The sequence below is a fragment of the Leucoraja erinacea genome, chromosome 22 (genome assembly GCF_028641065.1).
Source record: "Leucoraja erinacea ecotype New England chromosome 22, Leri_hhj_1, whole genome shotgun sequence".
In the NCBI taxonomy this organism is placed as follows: Eukaryota; Metazoa; Chordata; class Chondrichthyes; order Rajiformes; family Rajidae; genus Leucoraja; species Leucoraja erinaceus.
In genome coordinates this window covers 3,442,944-3,458,519 of record NC_073398.1, presented here as the reverse complement: position 1 = coordinate 3,458,519, position 15,576 = coordinate 3,442,944, and the positions used below count along the sequence as shown (strand labels likewise).

Here is a 15,576-nt window from a genome sequence, read left to right as displayed (position 1 = left end):
ACTCGGTTTTTCTTCCTCCAGATACAGCCTGACTTGCTGAATCTTTCCAGTACCTGTATATGTTGCCATGGACTGCTGAATTTGTAAGAGGCCATGCTGCATTACCAGAGAGGTTATTAATGGAATTCCCTGGCTCACGCCCACTCGGCCTCCAACAATGTTCCAAAATATGTTCAAGCATGCGCATGCCTCACAACCTTATTTTCATGTAAGCAGAGGACAGAATAACACTATGGCATTCTGGACTTGACGATGATCTTATCTTTTTTTCCCCAATAATGAGCATTGTTAGCATTTTGTATTTTTATTTTCAATTTCCAATATCCATGATTTTTTTCCTTTGGTAACTTCAGATACTGGCTCAGCTTACACTATCTCCAGGCCAATCTTTTGTTTCTCTACATTTGATAATGATGTCATTTGTTTTTGGTATCAACCACATCCCGTGATATGTTTGATTAATTGTACTTCTTTGAAGAAGTAATATGCACTCTGGATAGAGGGACATGGTAATATATTATAAATAAACTCCCAAAAGACAAAGTGGTAGAGTTGCAGTCTTAAAACGCCAGACACTCGAGTGCAATCCTGACTACGGGTGCTGTCTGTGTGGAGTTTGCATGTTCTCCCTCTGACTGCATGGGTTTTCTACAGGCTCTCTGGTTTCCTCCCACACTCCAAGGACGTGCAGATTTGTAGTATAATTGGCTTCTGTAAATTGTTCCTAGCGTGTAGGATAGAAGTAGTGCAAAGGGTGATTGATGGCCAGCTGAAGAGCCTGTTTCCACACTGTATCTCTAAAGTCTAAAGGCCTTTGATGGGGTGTGGCTAAAGTTATCGTGGAAAATAAAAGCTTGTGTAGGTAATATACTAACATCGATTGAAGACTGGCTGGTGAACAGAAAACAGATCTGGCACAAATGATCTTGTTTATGGTTGGTGAGGGTAAGAAGTCGGGTGTCAGAGGGATGGTGCTAGGGGGTTTACAATTTATATAAACTTTTTGGATGATGTATGAATGTTAAATATGTCAATAACACAAAGATAGAAATAAAACCGTTCTGAAGATGAATCAAAGAAGTAGATAAATTGGTCAGTGGGAGAGGATTTGATAGATGTTGGAAAACTGCTAGTTTCGGGAGATCATAAATGATAGGAGCAGAATTGGCCCATCAAGTCTACTCCACCATTCAATCATGGCTGATTTATCTCTCATTCCTAACCCCATTCTCATGCCTTCTCCCCATAACTTCGGACACATGTAGGAAACCTGTAGGACATCTCCTGACACCAGGAGGAAAAATAATGTTATCAAAGTAGTGAGTGATTGCAGAAATCTGGATTTCAGAGAGCATAATTTGTAGAGGACTAGTATGCAGATGCACCATAATTTGTATCTGCACTTTCTCTGTAGCTGTAACTCTATATTCTACACGCTGGCTTAATTTTTCTCTTCTACTACCTGCTGTACATACGTTTGGATTGATTCTACTCATGTTTGGTGGAGTTGACTGGATAGCACACAACTGGATCTCGGCACATGTGATAATAATAAACTAACAGCAAATAGGAAAGTTAAGAGAAGAATATTGCGACTCGAGAGGCTGTGGGGGTGGGGTTAGTAAAATGCAGGGTTGTATTGGTTGTCAGGGAGGGATTTCCTCGTAAAACAAGCTAATGAGGAAATTTTGTTATGTGATCCCTATTAAAAAACAAAACATTGTTTAACTATTGAATCGCTGGATGAAAATCATCAGATTAAAATGCCTTCAAAATCACGGATTGCAAGTTCAGGACAAAGCAAAAGGTATGTAGTGTCGGGTGTTTATTTAACATCTTATCCAGTTTTTGGTGTAATTTCATTTTAATCTGATGATGCGAAATATGTTATTTAGGCCCCAATATCGGCCCTGTCCTGCCCGACTGTGCAAAAACATGGCAGCGGCCACAATCCGATCTCTGTATCATAATCCACAAACATCCACTCTCAAGATAATCAAAGTATCTTTTGCACAATCATGTCATAAGAACATCTAAATTATATGTTGTGTTATTGTCAGTCCATGATCAATATTTTCATACTAAATATCTGACTAAAAACTTCCACAGTACACAGTAGGCACTCGTAGTAGATGATTGAACCCGGGTCTCTGGCACTCCGTTATGCCACGATGCCGTTTAGGTATGGCAATACTCTGCTGGACTGTTTATAACAATTTCACCGTGCGCTTACACATGTGAGAATGAAAGCACCATTGAGGCATTCTCTGTACTGGCAGGACCTCATGGGTACAAAAGCAATTATGTCTGGACTGTTGTCTTGTTTTGTTAAAACCACATTACAGTCTGAAGAATATCAGATTTAGTCGATTATCCCACTTACTTCTTTCAGCGCTGCAGGAATTTTTTTGTGCTTCCGTCCTGAAGAATGCTGAATGCTGTGAAACACTGAGGTGAGGGCACTTGAGGATTTGTGAGTTGGAGACATCGTCTTTGTAACAGGTGATTGCACTTCTAGTTGAAAACAAACAGGTTTAGTTCATAAAAGTGATCAAATCCAACAAAAGATCAAACAAAAATAGCTTACCTAAACTCTTACAAAACCAACCTTGGAAAAATATAAATCCTTGGTCTGTGTTTGATTAGCTGACCTCAGTTGAATGGGGAATTAGTGGGGAGATATTTATTAATGTTTTCAGAGAGAAGAGAGGACAACCCAAGGACACTAGTTTTATTGCAAATGTCCTATATTGGTGATCTAGTTTGATCTTTCTTGCTTGTCTACAAAGTAAACATAATACTTAAATTTCCTCCTAAATCTGTTACCCACAGAAAGGGAAATGTAAACCGTCAACAGCACATCTGCTACGATGCATGCAAAAGGGTTTGTGGCATCAGCGATGGACGCTGGGTTCAGCAGTGACCACACTGACACTCGCAGTAGGGTGAATTCACATGCGTTATTCTATTTACAGTGGTAAGAAAGTCCAGGACTACATGGGTGGCTGTCCCTCTCCGTCAGAGCGGATGTGAGATGATGACGCTGACGATATTGGGCTTGCCCTGGCAGCTTATTCTTGGTCTTTGTAGGAGGAGGCGTGACAATCTCAGCTTTCCCCTGTAGTTCACCCTTGACTTGAGAGGAGGTGCTAACGGTACAGGATTCTTTCTGACAGCTTGGTTTTGGGCTTGAAGAGGCGACGCTGACAATCCCTGGATTATCCTGGGGGTCAGTCTTTACCTTTGTGTCTGTGTGGGAGCAGTCCCTCATTGTCTGTGGGCAGGAAGACGTTCTAGCATCTTAGGTTTTCCTCTGCCACTCAGACTTGGCTTTGGTCGAATCGGTCAAGACTGACAGTCCAGTCTTGACCACACGGTGGCGCTGGTGCTCACAGGTTCACCCCAATCTTCCTCGAGCATGTGACTGGGGAACACAACTAGGAGGGAGGCGGCCCACCTTGTCTCCCTTCCTCTCCCTCTTCTTTCTTTATCTTTGTTATCCTGTTCCTTCTCTCATTCTCTCTCTGCTCCCCTCTGGCGGGAATGCCTGGGTTTTATAGGGAGTAGGATGACAAGGTTCAAGTGGCCTACAGGTATCAGCTAATTGGACCCAGCTGTTACCAAGGTTACTGGGGATTGGCCTCTCCTGGCTAGTCAGGATCAAAATGGCATTCAAGGGAGAGGGCACTGTCACAGGTTCATGAAAACTGTAAAAAACATTTTACTGAAACAAAACATTTCCAAAGCTTACACCAACTGCAGAAGCAATAAATGTACATCTGGCTAATAAAGTGAAACCCTAAGCTTCACAAAATGAAATTGCAAAGCATTACAACAGCTTAGATTTACAAGATACCTTTAATGAGAACAAGATTTCCTTAGTGCCAGAAGCAGCTTGTTGCAGTTGAAATGAAAGATTTGAAGAGGTTGCCAGAGGCCTGAAGGAGAGTGGAATCAGATGGGGTTGGTGCAGGAACTTGTGGATTATGCCAAAGTTGTTTGCAGAATGTCTAATGATTCCAATCGGCACAGTGGTGTAGTGGTACAGTTGCTACTTTACAGAGCCAGAGACCCCTGTTCGATCTTGACTGTGGGTGCTATCTGTACGGAGTTTGGACGTTCTCCCTATGACCGCGTGGGTTGTCCGGGTGCTCCAGTTTCCTCCCACACTCCAAAGATGTACAAGTTTGTAGGTTAATTGGCGTTGGCAAAAAATGCTTAGTTGTCCCTAGTGTGTAGGATAGTGCTAGTAGACGGGTGGTTGTTGGTCGGAAAAGGGCCTGTTTCTGCACTGTATCTCTAAAGTCTAAATCTGGAGGTCCAGGGGAGTGGTGGGAAGGATATTCTTAGTTCACCAACTAAGGGCACAATCTGGTGTCTGTGTAAAGCTGGTGCAGATTGGAGAAGCATAACTGAGCAAGGCCACAGGTAAATCTATGAAGCATTACGGAAAAATATTAAAATATTTGTACAGGATAGAAGAGATACAAGAGATAGGATATACAAGTATTTGAAAAGGCAAGGAGTGATGAGTGATGAGCATGGTTTATGCATGGGAAATAGTGTCTCACTAATTTATTTGAGTATTTTAAAGTGGCAAACAGCGCAGCACGTCATTTTCCACTGCGCTGTCCTCTGCCCCCCTGGTGGAGAGGTAGACCTCACGGCCCTCGACAACAGCACATTGAACTGGCTACAGCGCCTGGAGGGAGTTACATAACCTCTGCTGCCTCAAACGCAAGAAGAAGAGAAGAAGTGGCAACTAAGAAGGTTGATGAGGACAGAGTGGAAGATATTATCTACATGGACTTTAGGTGCAACATAGTAGGCCTGGTATAGCAGGTTAGATCACATGGGGTCCAGGGTGAGCTAGCCGATGGAATACAAATGGCTTGAAGGTAAGAAACAGCGGGTGGTGATAGGGGTTGTTTTTCAGACTCGAGATCTGTGACAGGTCCCACATGGATCGGTGATGGATTGTTTGTTATTTATATTATGACAATTTAGAGGTGAATGTAGGTGGCACAGTTAGTAAGTTTGTGAATGGCACTAAACAGGTGATGTAATGGACAATGGGGTGGGAGATTGCAACCTTCATGTAGTTCACCCTGTTTCAACTAATGCAATCACCCCGACGTGTGCAAACAAGATCAAATAGAACAAGTTGACCTACAACTTTAGGCTGCGCACGCCATACGCAAGATGAAGAAGTGGACAATGAATAAATTTATCTATGATTACAAAGCGATCTTCATCAATTGAGAAAATGGGCTGAGGAATGATAGAAGGAGTTTAATTCTGTTAAATGCATGGCGTTGCATTTTCGTAGGACAAACCCGGGTAGAATTTAAACAGTAATGGTAAGGCCCAGAAGAGTAGTGTAGAACAGAGACCTAGGGATGCAGATACAAGGTGGCGACAAAGGTGGACAGGGTGGTGAAAACATTGTTTGGCACGCTTGCCTCTATCTGTCAGGATATCGAGGACAAGAGTTGGGACATCATGTTACAAGACCACATTTGGAGTACTTTGTACAGTTCCAGTCACCGTGCTAAAGGAACAATGTCATTAAAGTAAAATGGGTTCAAAATTATTTATGATAATGTTATAGTCATTCAGCATGGAAACATGCCCTTCGGCCCATGTTGTCCACACTGACCCAGATGCCCCATCTACACTAGTCCTACCTGGCTGCATTTTGCTCATATCCTTCCAAACCTTGCCTGTCCGTGTACCTGTCCAAATGTATTTTAAATGTTATAACAGTACCTACCTCAACTACCTCCTCTGGCAGCTCATTCCATATACTAGCCATCCTTTGTGTGGACATAAATGCCCCTCCCCCGCTCACCTTAAACATGTCCTCAGGTTCTTGATTCATCTACTCTGAGTAAAAAGACTGTGCATTTATCCTATCTAATATTACCCTATCTAATAAAGTTATTAGGTTTGAAGGGTTGCATTATAAGGAAACACCGGACAGGCTGAGGCAACTTGATTGGCATAACTGAATGTGACAATGAGTCTATTTCCCTGCTCTATGAAATTAACTACGGAATTTTAGCAAAGCAAAGGATAGAAGGTTAGAAGTCAACCAACCTTGCCTAATTTCACTTGAATGAGCAGTAATTAAGGGGACTGAAATGTGGGCACAGGGTTGGTAGCTCCAAACGTACTAGCAAAAGCCAGATATAACCTCAAGCTTTCCTCTGAACAGTAAGGTCCTGAATCAGCTGACTAAAATGATGTCAGACAAAGTTGGTAAAGAGGTTGAGACAGAGGTAGAGAAGTATAGCCAAATATTTTCACATAAGTAAATTGATTGCAGGTTTATGAATAACTTTGTTAATGGGCAACATACAATATCTTCTCTTCCTTGGAGCACTCCAGCAATAACTGTGAGCAGAAGTAGCACTACAAATATGCTGGATGAGATTTGAATTGATGACTGATTCCAGAGGGCGTGGAATGTCGATACTATCAAGAGTATTCGCTGCTGCAGAATGGGAGTATGAGAGGCTTTATTGTGTGGTGGAGGGGACAGGGACAAAGGGAATGAATGCTGCAATCAAAAATACTCCTAAGGTTGCCTTTTGTGTTCTTTGCCAAGAAAGTGTCAATTATATGGTCGTTGAGAGAAGCACTGAAATGATTTGAAGTCGGAATTGGGGCCAAAGTAATGAGGGAGCGAAGCAGTACACATACCCCGGTTTGCATTCACTGCACCGAAGTAGAGATGGTTGAAAGTCTCAAATTTCTAGGAGTAAATATCACCAGCAATTTGTCCTGAACTACCCGTATTGAAGCAATGGCCAAGAAAGCATCTGAAGAAGGGTCTCGACCTGAAATGTCGCCTATTTCTTCTCTCCGTAGATGCTGCCTCACCCGCTGAGCTACTCCAGCATTTTGTGTCTACCACTACTTCTTTAGAAGGTTTAGGAAGTTCGGCATGTCCCCAACAACACCTGCCAACTTTATGGATGTGCCATAGAAAGCATTTTATTGGGATGCATCACAGCATGGTTTGGGAACAGCTTCATCCAAGATGGTAGGTGGCGCGACTCTGGTCAGCAGCGGCCTCTGCAGCCTGTCCGCGTTATTATTATTTTTTGTCTATGTTTATATGTAGTTTTTGTTATTTTATGTTGGGGGTGTGTGTGTGGGGGGGGGGGGTGGGGTGGGAGGGAGGGGGAAACTTTTAAATCTCTCCCTGCACTGGAGACCCGACCTTTTCTCGTCGGGTCTCAGTTGTCGTTGGGGCTGCAACGAGGAGCGGCCTCCAACAGAAGAAGCCGGGGACTCTGGTGCCGACTCACCTCACCGTCGTGGAGCTGGCCGAGACCGGAGCGGGTGGAGCAGTGGAGGAGCGCTGCCGCTGCCGCTGCTGCCGCTGCTGCTGCTGCTGATGCGGAGGCTGCTACTGCGGGGTCTGCGGACGGCGGCACCGGGAGCCCGCGGATCCCTGGAGGGAGACCGCTTTTCAGGGCTCCTGCAACGGCGACTTCTCCCGCCCGAGTTGCGGGGTCGAAGAGCTCCTGGAGCGGGGCCTACATCACTGCCCCGCGCGGCTTGGAATGGCCGCGGGACTCTGCGAGCGCACGCCGGGGTCTCTAACACCAAGACCCGGTGTGCGACCTCGCACCACCCGGCGTGGCTTTAATGGCCGCGGGACAATCGCCATCGCCAGCCGGGGGCTTTGACTTTGACTCTGACATCGGGGGGGGGGGGGGGCAGTGGAGAGATAAGTTTTTTTGGCCTTCCATCACAGCTATGTGATGGATGTTTATGTAAAATGTAAATTATGTTGTGTCTGGGGTCTATTTGTGTGTAATGTATGGCTGCAGAAACGGCATTTCATTTGGACCTCCAGGGGTCCAAATGACAATTAAATAGACTATTGACTATTGACGGCAAAAAATGGCCGAGATGTGCATGTAGACCATCACACCAACCAACCTCCCTTCCGTTGACTCTATTTACACATCACGCTGCTTCGGCAAGACCAGCATCATAATTAAGGATTATGGAACTCCCTCTTCCAGGCACGGAAATCGCTAAGAAAACATGCGGGGGACACAATTTCTTGGCGGCCGAATGCGTGCACACACGCGAGGCTTCGGCCGTGGGCCCTGTGGACGGTAACATCGGGAGCTGACCTGGTTGGTGATCGACTCCGAACTCCAGCAACAGCAGCTTGGTCCGCCCCGAAGGGATGGCATGTCCCCCTGTCCCCCACAGGATTTCCACCCCCTGCCCTCTTCTCCCCTCAAGAGATACAGAAGTGTGAAAACGCACACCTCCAGATTCAGGGACAGTTTCTTCCCGGCTGTTCTCAGGCAACTGAACCATCTAACCAACAAATAGAGAGCAGTCCTGAGCTACTATCTGCCTAATTGGAGACCCTTGGACTATCTTTGATCGGACTCTCCTGGATGTTAACTTGCACTAAACGTTATTCATGTTATTCCCTTTATCTTGTATCTGTACACTGGTAGACACAAAATGGTGGAGTAACTCAGCGGGGCAGGCAGCATCTCTGGAGAGAAGGAGTGTGTGATGTTTTGGGTTGAGACCCATTCCTTCTCTCCAGAGATGCTGCCTGCCCCACTGAGTTACCCCAGCATTTTGTATCTACCTTCGATTAAAACCAGTATCTGCAGTTCTTTCCGACATATCTGTACACCGTGGAAGCCTTGATTGTAATGTATTGTCTTCCTGCTGACTGGTTAGCATGTAACAAAAGCTTTTCACATTCCCTCGGTACACGTGACAATAAACTAAACTAAACTAAGGTAGTGGAAATGCAAACTGGGATTGTGGAAGTAAGCACCAGGATAGAGGGAGAGCGGCAGTATCCAGCAGAAAGACAAGAGCAGTCATTAATCTTTAAACCTGGACACCAATTGGCAATAATGATCTAATAAAGATGGCTCAGACAATCAGAATACCAATTAGAAAAAAATCACAACTAGTTGTTGAATTTACTGCTACACTTGTATGTACACATGGAATTTTGTGTGCTCCTGGAGTGTGGGAGGGAAACAAGGGCATTATTATGTGTTCTCTGCTATTCTTCATTGTGCAAAAAGTATTTGGTGTCCTTGGGAAGTTCATGTTGCTTGCAGAAACCTATTTCAGAACCTGAAGCATATTTTATAGGACCTTCTACTGTAACACTATCTATATTTTCCTTACCTCTCTTTTGCAGTTCTGAAAAACAGTAATCACAGACTCTGGCTGGTCGGTTTTTCAGGTAGTCCAGATTAAATTTATTTGAAGAACAGGCTTGACAAACAATCTGGAAAATAAAGATGGGATACAAATGAGATAGGGAAATACCCAGTTTAATTTCCCAATGGATAGGACTTCTTCCAGAAATGAGCGCCTATGAATACAATTTGTAGGCAAGAGAGCCTATACAATAGACAATAGGTGCAGGAGTAGGCCATTTGGCCCTTCGAGCCAGCACCGCCATTCACTGTGATCATGACTGATCATCCACAATCAGTACCCCGCTCCTGCCTTCTCCCTATATCCCTTGACTCCGCTATCTTTAAGAGTTCTATCTTGAAAGCATCCAGAGAACCGGCCTCCACATGAGGCAGAGAATTCCACAGACTCACAACTCTCTGTGAGAAAAAGTGTTTCCTCATATCCCGTTCTAAATTGTTTACCTCTTATTCTTAAACTGTGACCCCTGGTTCTGGACTCCCCCAATATCGGGAACATGTTTCCTGCCTCTAGCGCGTCCAAACTATTAATAATCTTATATATTTCAATAAGATCCCCTCTCATCTGGGCTTGTAAATTCCAGAGTATACAAGCCCAGCCACTACATTCTATCAACATATGACAGTCCCGCTATCCCAGGAATTAACCTTGTGAACATACGCAAGAATGTCCTTTCTCACATTTGGAGACCAAAACTGCACACACTACTCCAGGTGTGGTCTCACTAGGGCCCTGTGCAACTGCAGAAGGACCTCTTTGCTCCTATACTCAACTCCTCTTTTTATGAAGGGCAACATGCCATTCGCTTTCTTCACTGCCTGCTGTACCTGCTTGCTTATTTTCAGTGACTATTCTGACACTTCCAATGGCCTGCTGTCACTTTCTATGTGGCGATCCTCAGGAACAGAGCAGACTAAAGCCATTTAGCTGTGGTCAAGGGAAGAAGTAGCAGAATTCTAATTTAAAATCTTTAGGATTTTGTATTTCCTATATTGTCCTATATTGTCCAGTATTTAATATACTTCATAATTCTTCATACAATATGACAATCTGGACCGCATTTAGGTATCATGTTACAGTTAGCTTGTGTGCCTTTTACCAAGAAGCTCATACAGTGTAGCTTATCTTAACAAACAGAGAATCGGGAAAGAATTCAAAGCTATCAGAATGGAGTAACTCAGCAGGTCAGGCAGCCGGGGAGGCAGTGTAGGCAGGGGGTGACGATGGCAGTCCGGCCTGACGGTGAAGGTGGGGAGGTCTGTTCACAATAAATGAAATCCGTTGTAAAGAAGTCCATAAAAAAAAGATTTACTGAATTATCCTAATAAAGAGTCAACGCCGTGACAAAAGGAGTGAAGACATTTCAGAACAAACTGCATCACGCACAAACCTTTCCACATGCTCTACAATGATGCCGTCTCCAAGTAAGTGTAAAATCGCACGTGCAGACCATACACATTGTAGCGCGAGGGTCAGGGATCCATATAGGTGCCTTAGTGCCCAAAGGTGTATTAGCTTCTGCATTTTCTGGCTCTTCCTAGAAGAAAAAGTAGTCCGCAAGGGTATTAAGGCTGTCATGCAATCATTTACAAATAATACATGCTTATTTTATGTACAATTAAAGCAATTTATGTGTTTTTTTAAAGAAAAAGGTCCCAAACAGATATCAAGGGGCCATTGGGAGAAGGATGATGAGAATGCTTTTGTTCTGTCACAACCATATTTTACATCAAAAAGAACTCTGGTTTAATTTCTAATCATTTCTCAACAAGAAATTGCATCACAATTTAATTTCAGCATTTTAAATGCCTAATTTAGATTACCACTCATTCTTCCAAACCCAAGTTTATGCAAACTCATTCATAATTTTATCCTTTAAGACCTGCATAATTCTGATTAATCCTGTTGCATCCAACCAATACATCTCTTCCTGAGCTGTCCTGCGTTGAACTGATTCTGATGCTCAAGATAGGATCTGGCCAAGACACCATTCAACTGATCATTACTTTATCCTTTTAGTATTCTATCTATCTTAACGTAAAGGTCAACATCTCCATAACTTTTAAAAATTAACGGCCAACATTCAAATTGTCTTTGATTACCTTTGAACAGGTGCATTGACTTTTAGTGATGTACGCACACTGTCATCAAAACCGCTTTCTCCCTCCTCAAATCAATTTTTATAGTCCATTATGAAAATATATTAGCATTTGGATCTGAATTGTATTGCTTTCCAACTGAAAACAATCTACCACAGTCTTAATCACCAATTGTTCTCTGCCTCTGCAAACTGCAAACTGGAAAATATATACTGCTCACATCTTGCTGGGAGTTCTGGAGGAACTGATAGCTACACTTCTCCATGGATTGGCACCTTTTCATGGTGGAGAAGCTTGTGTGGTTCTGAGATCCAGAGACCGATGCCGTCTGGAGTTATGCTCCTGGTAGGGCCACCCATGGTGGTAAGGTCGAGGGGGAGGTCTCTGACAAAGAGCAATCCAACCAAGACCTCAACGGTGGAACAGGCGGAGGACGATGGCACATTTTAGTGGAGCGTCACAACGGCTGGGAAAGCGGATGAAGGCTGCAGCAGAAAAGGGTCTCCAGTCGTCTTGGACTCCATGCCACTGGATCCTGACCCAGATCTGTCAAGGACCGTGTGGTGGCTGTCTGAGCACCAGTCTCCCCACGTTAAACAAAGTTATGCACAGGCGTCCTCCATACAGGCAATCCACCCTAACACCCTGGATTAAATCCTATGGTGATCAGCAAGTGGCGACGGGGGCAGGATTGAGAGAACTGTAAGCCCCTAGTCATGAGCTGGCACATCAAGTGGCGGGTGCTAGATTCAGTCGCTGGACTCTTGGAACGAGGCAGAAGAGCCCTTGGGCAGCTGCACCCACGAATGAGCAGTCCTCTTTCGGATCCACTCTGCTCACCCCACTTGGGGAAAGGACTAGAAAAGGTGCCCTAAAAATAGCCTGCCTCAAAATTACCGACTGAATTACTGCGTCCAGAGATATCACCACGCGCGGTCAGAAACACAGAAATATGAATATGAACTTTGGACCATGGAATGTGCGCACATTGATGGATAGTGCAACCAGTAATAGACCAGAGAGGAGAACAGCTGACCATATCTCCTGCTTTATTCCTATATCACAATTAATAGTAAGAGTAAACGAGAACTTACCAGTTTGAAGTTTGATCGTTATTTTATGAGGAGTAACGTTGAGGGATTACGTGAAGGACCCCGCCAGGACGCATGCGTGTCATTCTTCAAAGCAGCGGTGTGAAATCACAGATAACTGTAATGACTAAACATAGTAAGATTAGAGAAGAGATACCAGTTGAATATATGATCAAGGGTGGGAGCGGAGGGCACGTAATCCCTCAACGTTATTCGTCATAAAATAACGATCAAACTTCAAACTGGTAACTTCTCGTTTAATCTTACTATTTTACTTCGGAGTCACATGAGTGACTACGTGAAGATTTTAAAGCTCTGTGATTTCATGCCGTGGAAACGAGTCCATGCATCACATCTGCCTTGATGACTGTAGGAGGAATTGTGTCAGCATAATTTAGACATGAATTCGACATTGAAATTCATAAAATTTATTAACACAAAATTATAACCCCTATTTATGGGGTAAATTAATTTACAGAACTTAAAATTGTTTCTGCAAACGTTCCAGGTTTCATGACTGGTTTATGATAAAATAGTTGAAATGTTTTTTTCCCCTGACCATCCTGCTGCCTTGAGGATTTGGTCCATTGGTACATCCAACTGCATCGCTGCCGATGTAGCTGCAGCCCTGGTGGAATGAGATTAAAAAATATTAGTATCCACCCCAGCCTGTGTTAGCACCTGTTTCAGCCATCTTGAGATGGTCTGGACCATCACTCTTTTGTGTGGTTGCTTATGGCTGACTAAAAGTGCCTTCTCATTGCCTCTGATGATTTTCGTTTTCTCCATGTATAACGACAAATGTCTTACTATACAGAGACGATCATCTGTTGGGTAAGACCTAAATTCTATATTGAGGCCTGCTGATCCCTGTCTGTTCTGCTTTACTAATTCATAAATATGAAACGTAATATTTTCAGATGTAGAAGTCATGTTGTCCAGTCTTAGTTTATGTAATGACTGTACCCTTGTGCCGTGACCAATGCCATTAGCATGACTGTTTTTAATGTCAGTCTGTGTAGAGACAGAGCTGTTGCTGGAGACCAATTCCTGAGCATCTTCAGGACAACACTCACACCCCATATTTGGGAGTACCTGGTTCTTGGGGGATTGGTATTAAAAATTCCCCTCATAAGTTTTGTTACCAGTGGGTGAGTCCCAACAGAGTCCCTTGCCATAGGTAAGTTGATAGGGCACTTCTGGCGCAGTTGATGACACTATAACTGAGCCCCTCATCATAATGGAGGCCTGCCAGATATTCCAGAACAGATGGGATGTTCATCTGTAGGTGATGTTGTTTTTGTGACAATACATCTCCCACTTCCTGATATAGACCAGATACTGTTTTTTGGTGGACTGTCTTTGGGCCACCGAGATCATGTTCACTGTTTGGTCCGTCAGTCCCAGCTGTAGTAGTGGTGTTTTTAAACTCTACAAATTAATAAATTCAAATGTTGATGGCATGGGTGGCTATCCCTTGTTACGAGATGAAGCAATAAATCTGGTCTATGTGGGATGGTGATACATGGTTCTAATACCATGTTTAGTACCACTGGGAACCATGGTTGAGTAGGCCAATCGGGTACTACCAAAATACCAGACGCAGATGATGCCTCCTGAGCAGTCCATCTACCTCCACAGCTGGTGATGGAATTGGTGGCACCCCACCCAAGTGCACTGGCATCAGTTTGTAGTACCATAGAAGGGTTACTGACAATGATTGGATTGGAACAAAGTCAGATGTTATCTATCCACCATTTTAGTTCCATTTTAGCTTTGATTGGTAGCTTCATAGGTCTGTCAAAGTAACCTGCATTGATTTTGAGTACTTGTATTTTTGCTCTCTGTAAGTTTCGGTAATGTAAAGGTCCAAATTGTGTGGCTGGAAAAGCAGCCACCATTTTGCCAATTACCTTTGCTACCAATCTGATGGATGGTTTGCTGATGTCAATGAGGTTATTGCAAGCCTCTATTAAATCTGTAGCCTTTCCCTTAGGCAAAGTCACCGACATGTGAACTGAGTCAATGGTGAACTCCAAATAGTCCACAGTAGTGGAAGGCGTTAGTTTAGATTTGACTGGATGGATAATAAACCCCAGTTTTTCAAATAACTGTTTTGTGGCTGTTAGTTTGTTTGGCCAATTCCAAAGTTTTGCCCACAATATGTATGTCATCTAGATATGCCGTGAGCATGTGTTTTCGTTTCCGTAGAAACGCTAGGGCTGGTTTCAAAATTTTGGTGAACAGTCTGGGGACTGATGATAACCCATTTGGTAGTGCTTTATACTGCCAGAGCTGTCCCATCCAGTTGAATTTTAAGTAACATCTGTGGTCACCTCGTATAGGCACTGAATAGTAAGCATCTTTTAAATCGATGCTGGCCATGAATTAACCTTTGGAAATTAATTGTTTAGCAGTAACAAAGGTTTACATTTTGAAATTAATATATTGTACAAATGTATTCAATTTGGTCAGATCTATGATGATGCGACAACCACCATCTTTTTTGTTTTTGGTAAATATATTGGACACGAATTCTAGTGGTTCGTGTTGAGTTTTTTCAATTACACCTTTTGCGTAAAGCGGTTCCAGTTCAGCGTGCGCCTCCGATTTTTCTTTACCAGAAAGTACGAACATTCGGTTCAATATATGTTGAACTGGAGGGCTGCACTTGTGTATAAATTCTATTGTATATCCCTGGATACTGCTTAAAATGTAAGTATCGGTTGTTAACGTGCTCCATGCATTCAGAAAGTAGTGTAATCTCCCCCCAACCTCCATGCTCCCTGTATTTTGTAGAGAACCAGACCCACCTACCTCCATGGTTACCAGTGGCAGGTTTACTTCTTTTTATAAGTTCTTCGCTGATGTTGATGTGCTGGTGTCTGGATTTGTGGTTTGGTTGGCGTTGGAGGTCCGCGTATCTTCCAAGAAGGCCGGCCTGGGCCATGACCTAAAAAAGACTCATGTTTTGTGTACCGGGCCTTCGAGCTTTCACCAGTCGGTCTTGCTCTACTGGTGGGTGCGTAGGGGTGCTGTCTATGGTTGTAGTGGGTTTTTGATGGAGTCCCAGGGTTTTTATTAGTCCCAGGGTTTTTGCTTCCTCATCGAGCTCCTTGGCTTGCTTCGATAGGTTGCCTCCAAATAGCAGTATC

The 15,576-nt window shown here is 43.7% G+C and overlaps 1 protein-coding gene across 1 annotated transcript in view; it reads right to left on the bottom strand.

The window, feature by feature from the left end:
• Window positions 1–15,576, bottom strand: part of fgd6 (FYVE, RhoGEF and PH domain containing 6) — a 78,654-nt gene that overhangs the window by 9,366 nt on the left and 53,712 nt on the right. The window contains exons 16-18 of the mRNA XM_055652778.1: window positions 10,622–10,768; window positions 9,196–9,298; window positions 2,384–2,514 (exon numbers count right to left, since the gene is read on the bottom strand). Of these exons, the coding sequence (XP_055508753.1) occupies window positions 2,384–2,514; window positions 9,196–9,298; window positions 10,622–10,768 (381 nt within the window). The remainder of the gene's footprint in view (window positions 1–2,383; window positions 2,515–9,195; window positions 9,299–10,621; window positions 10,769–15,576) is intronic.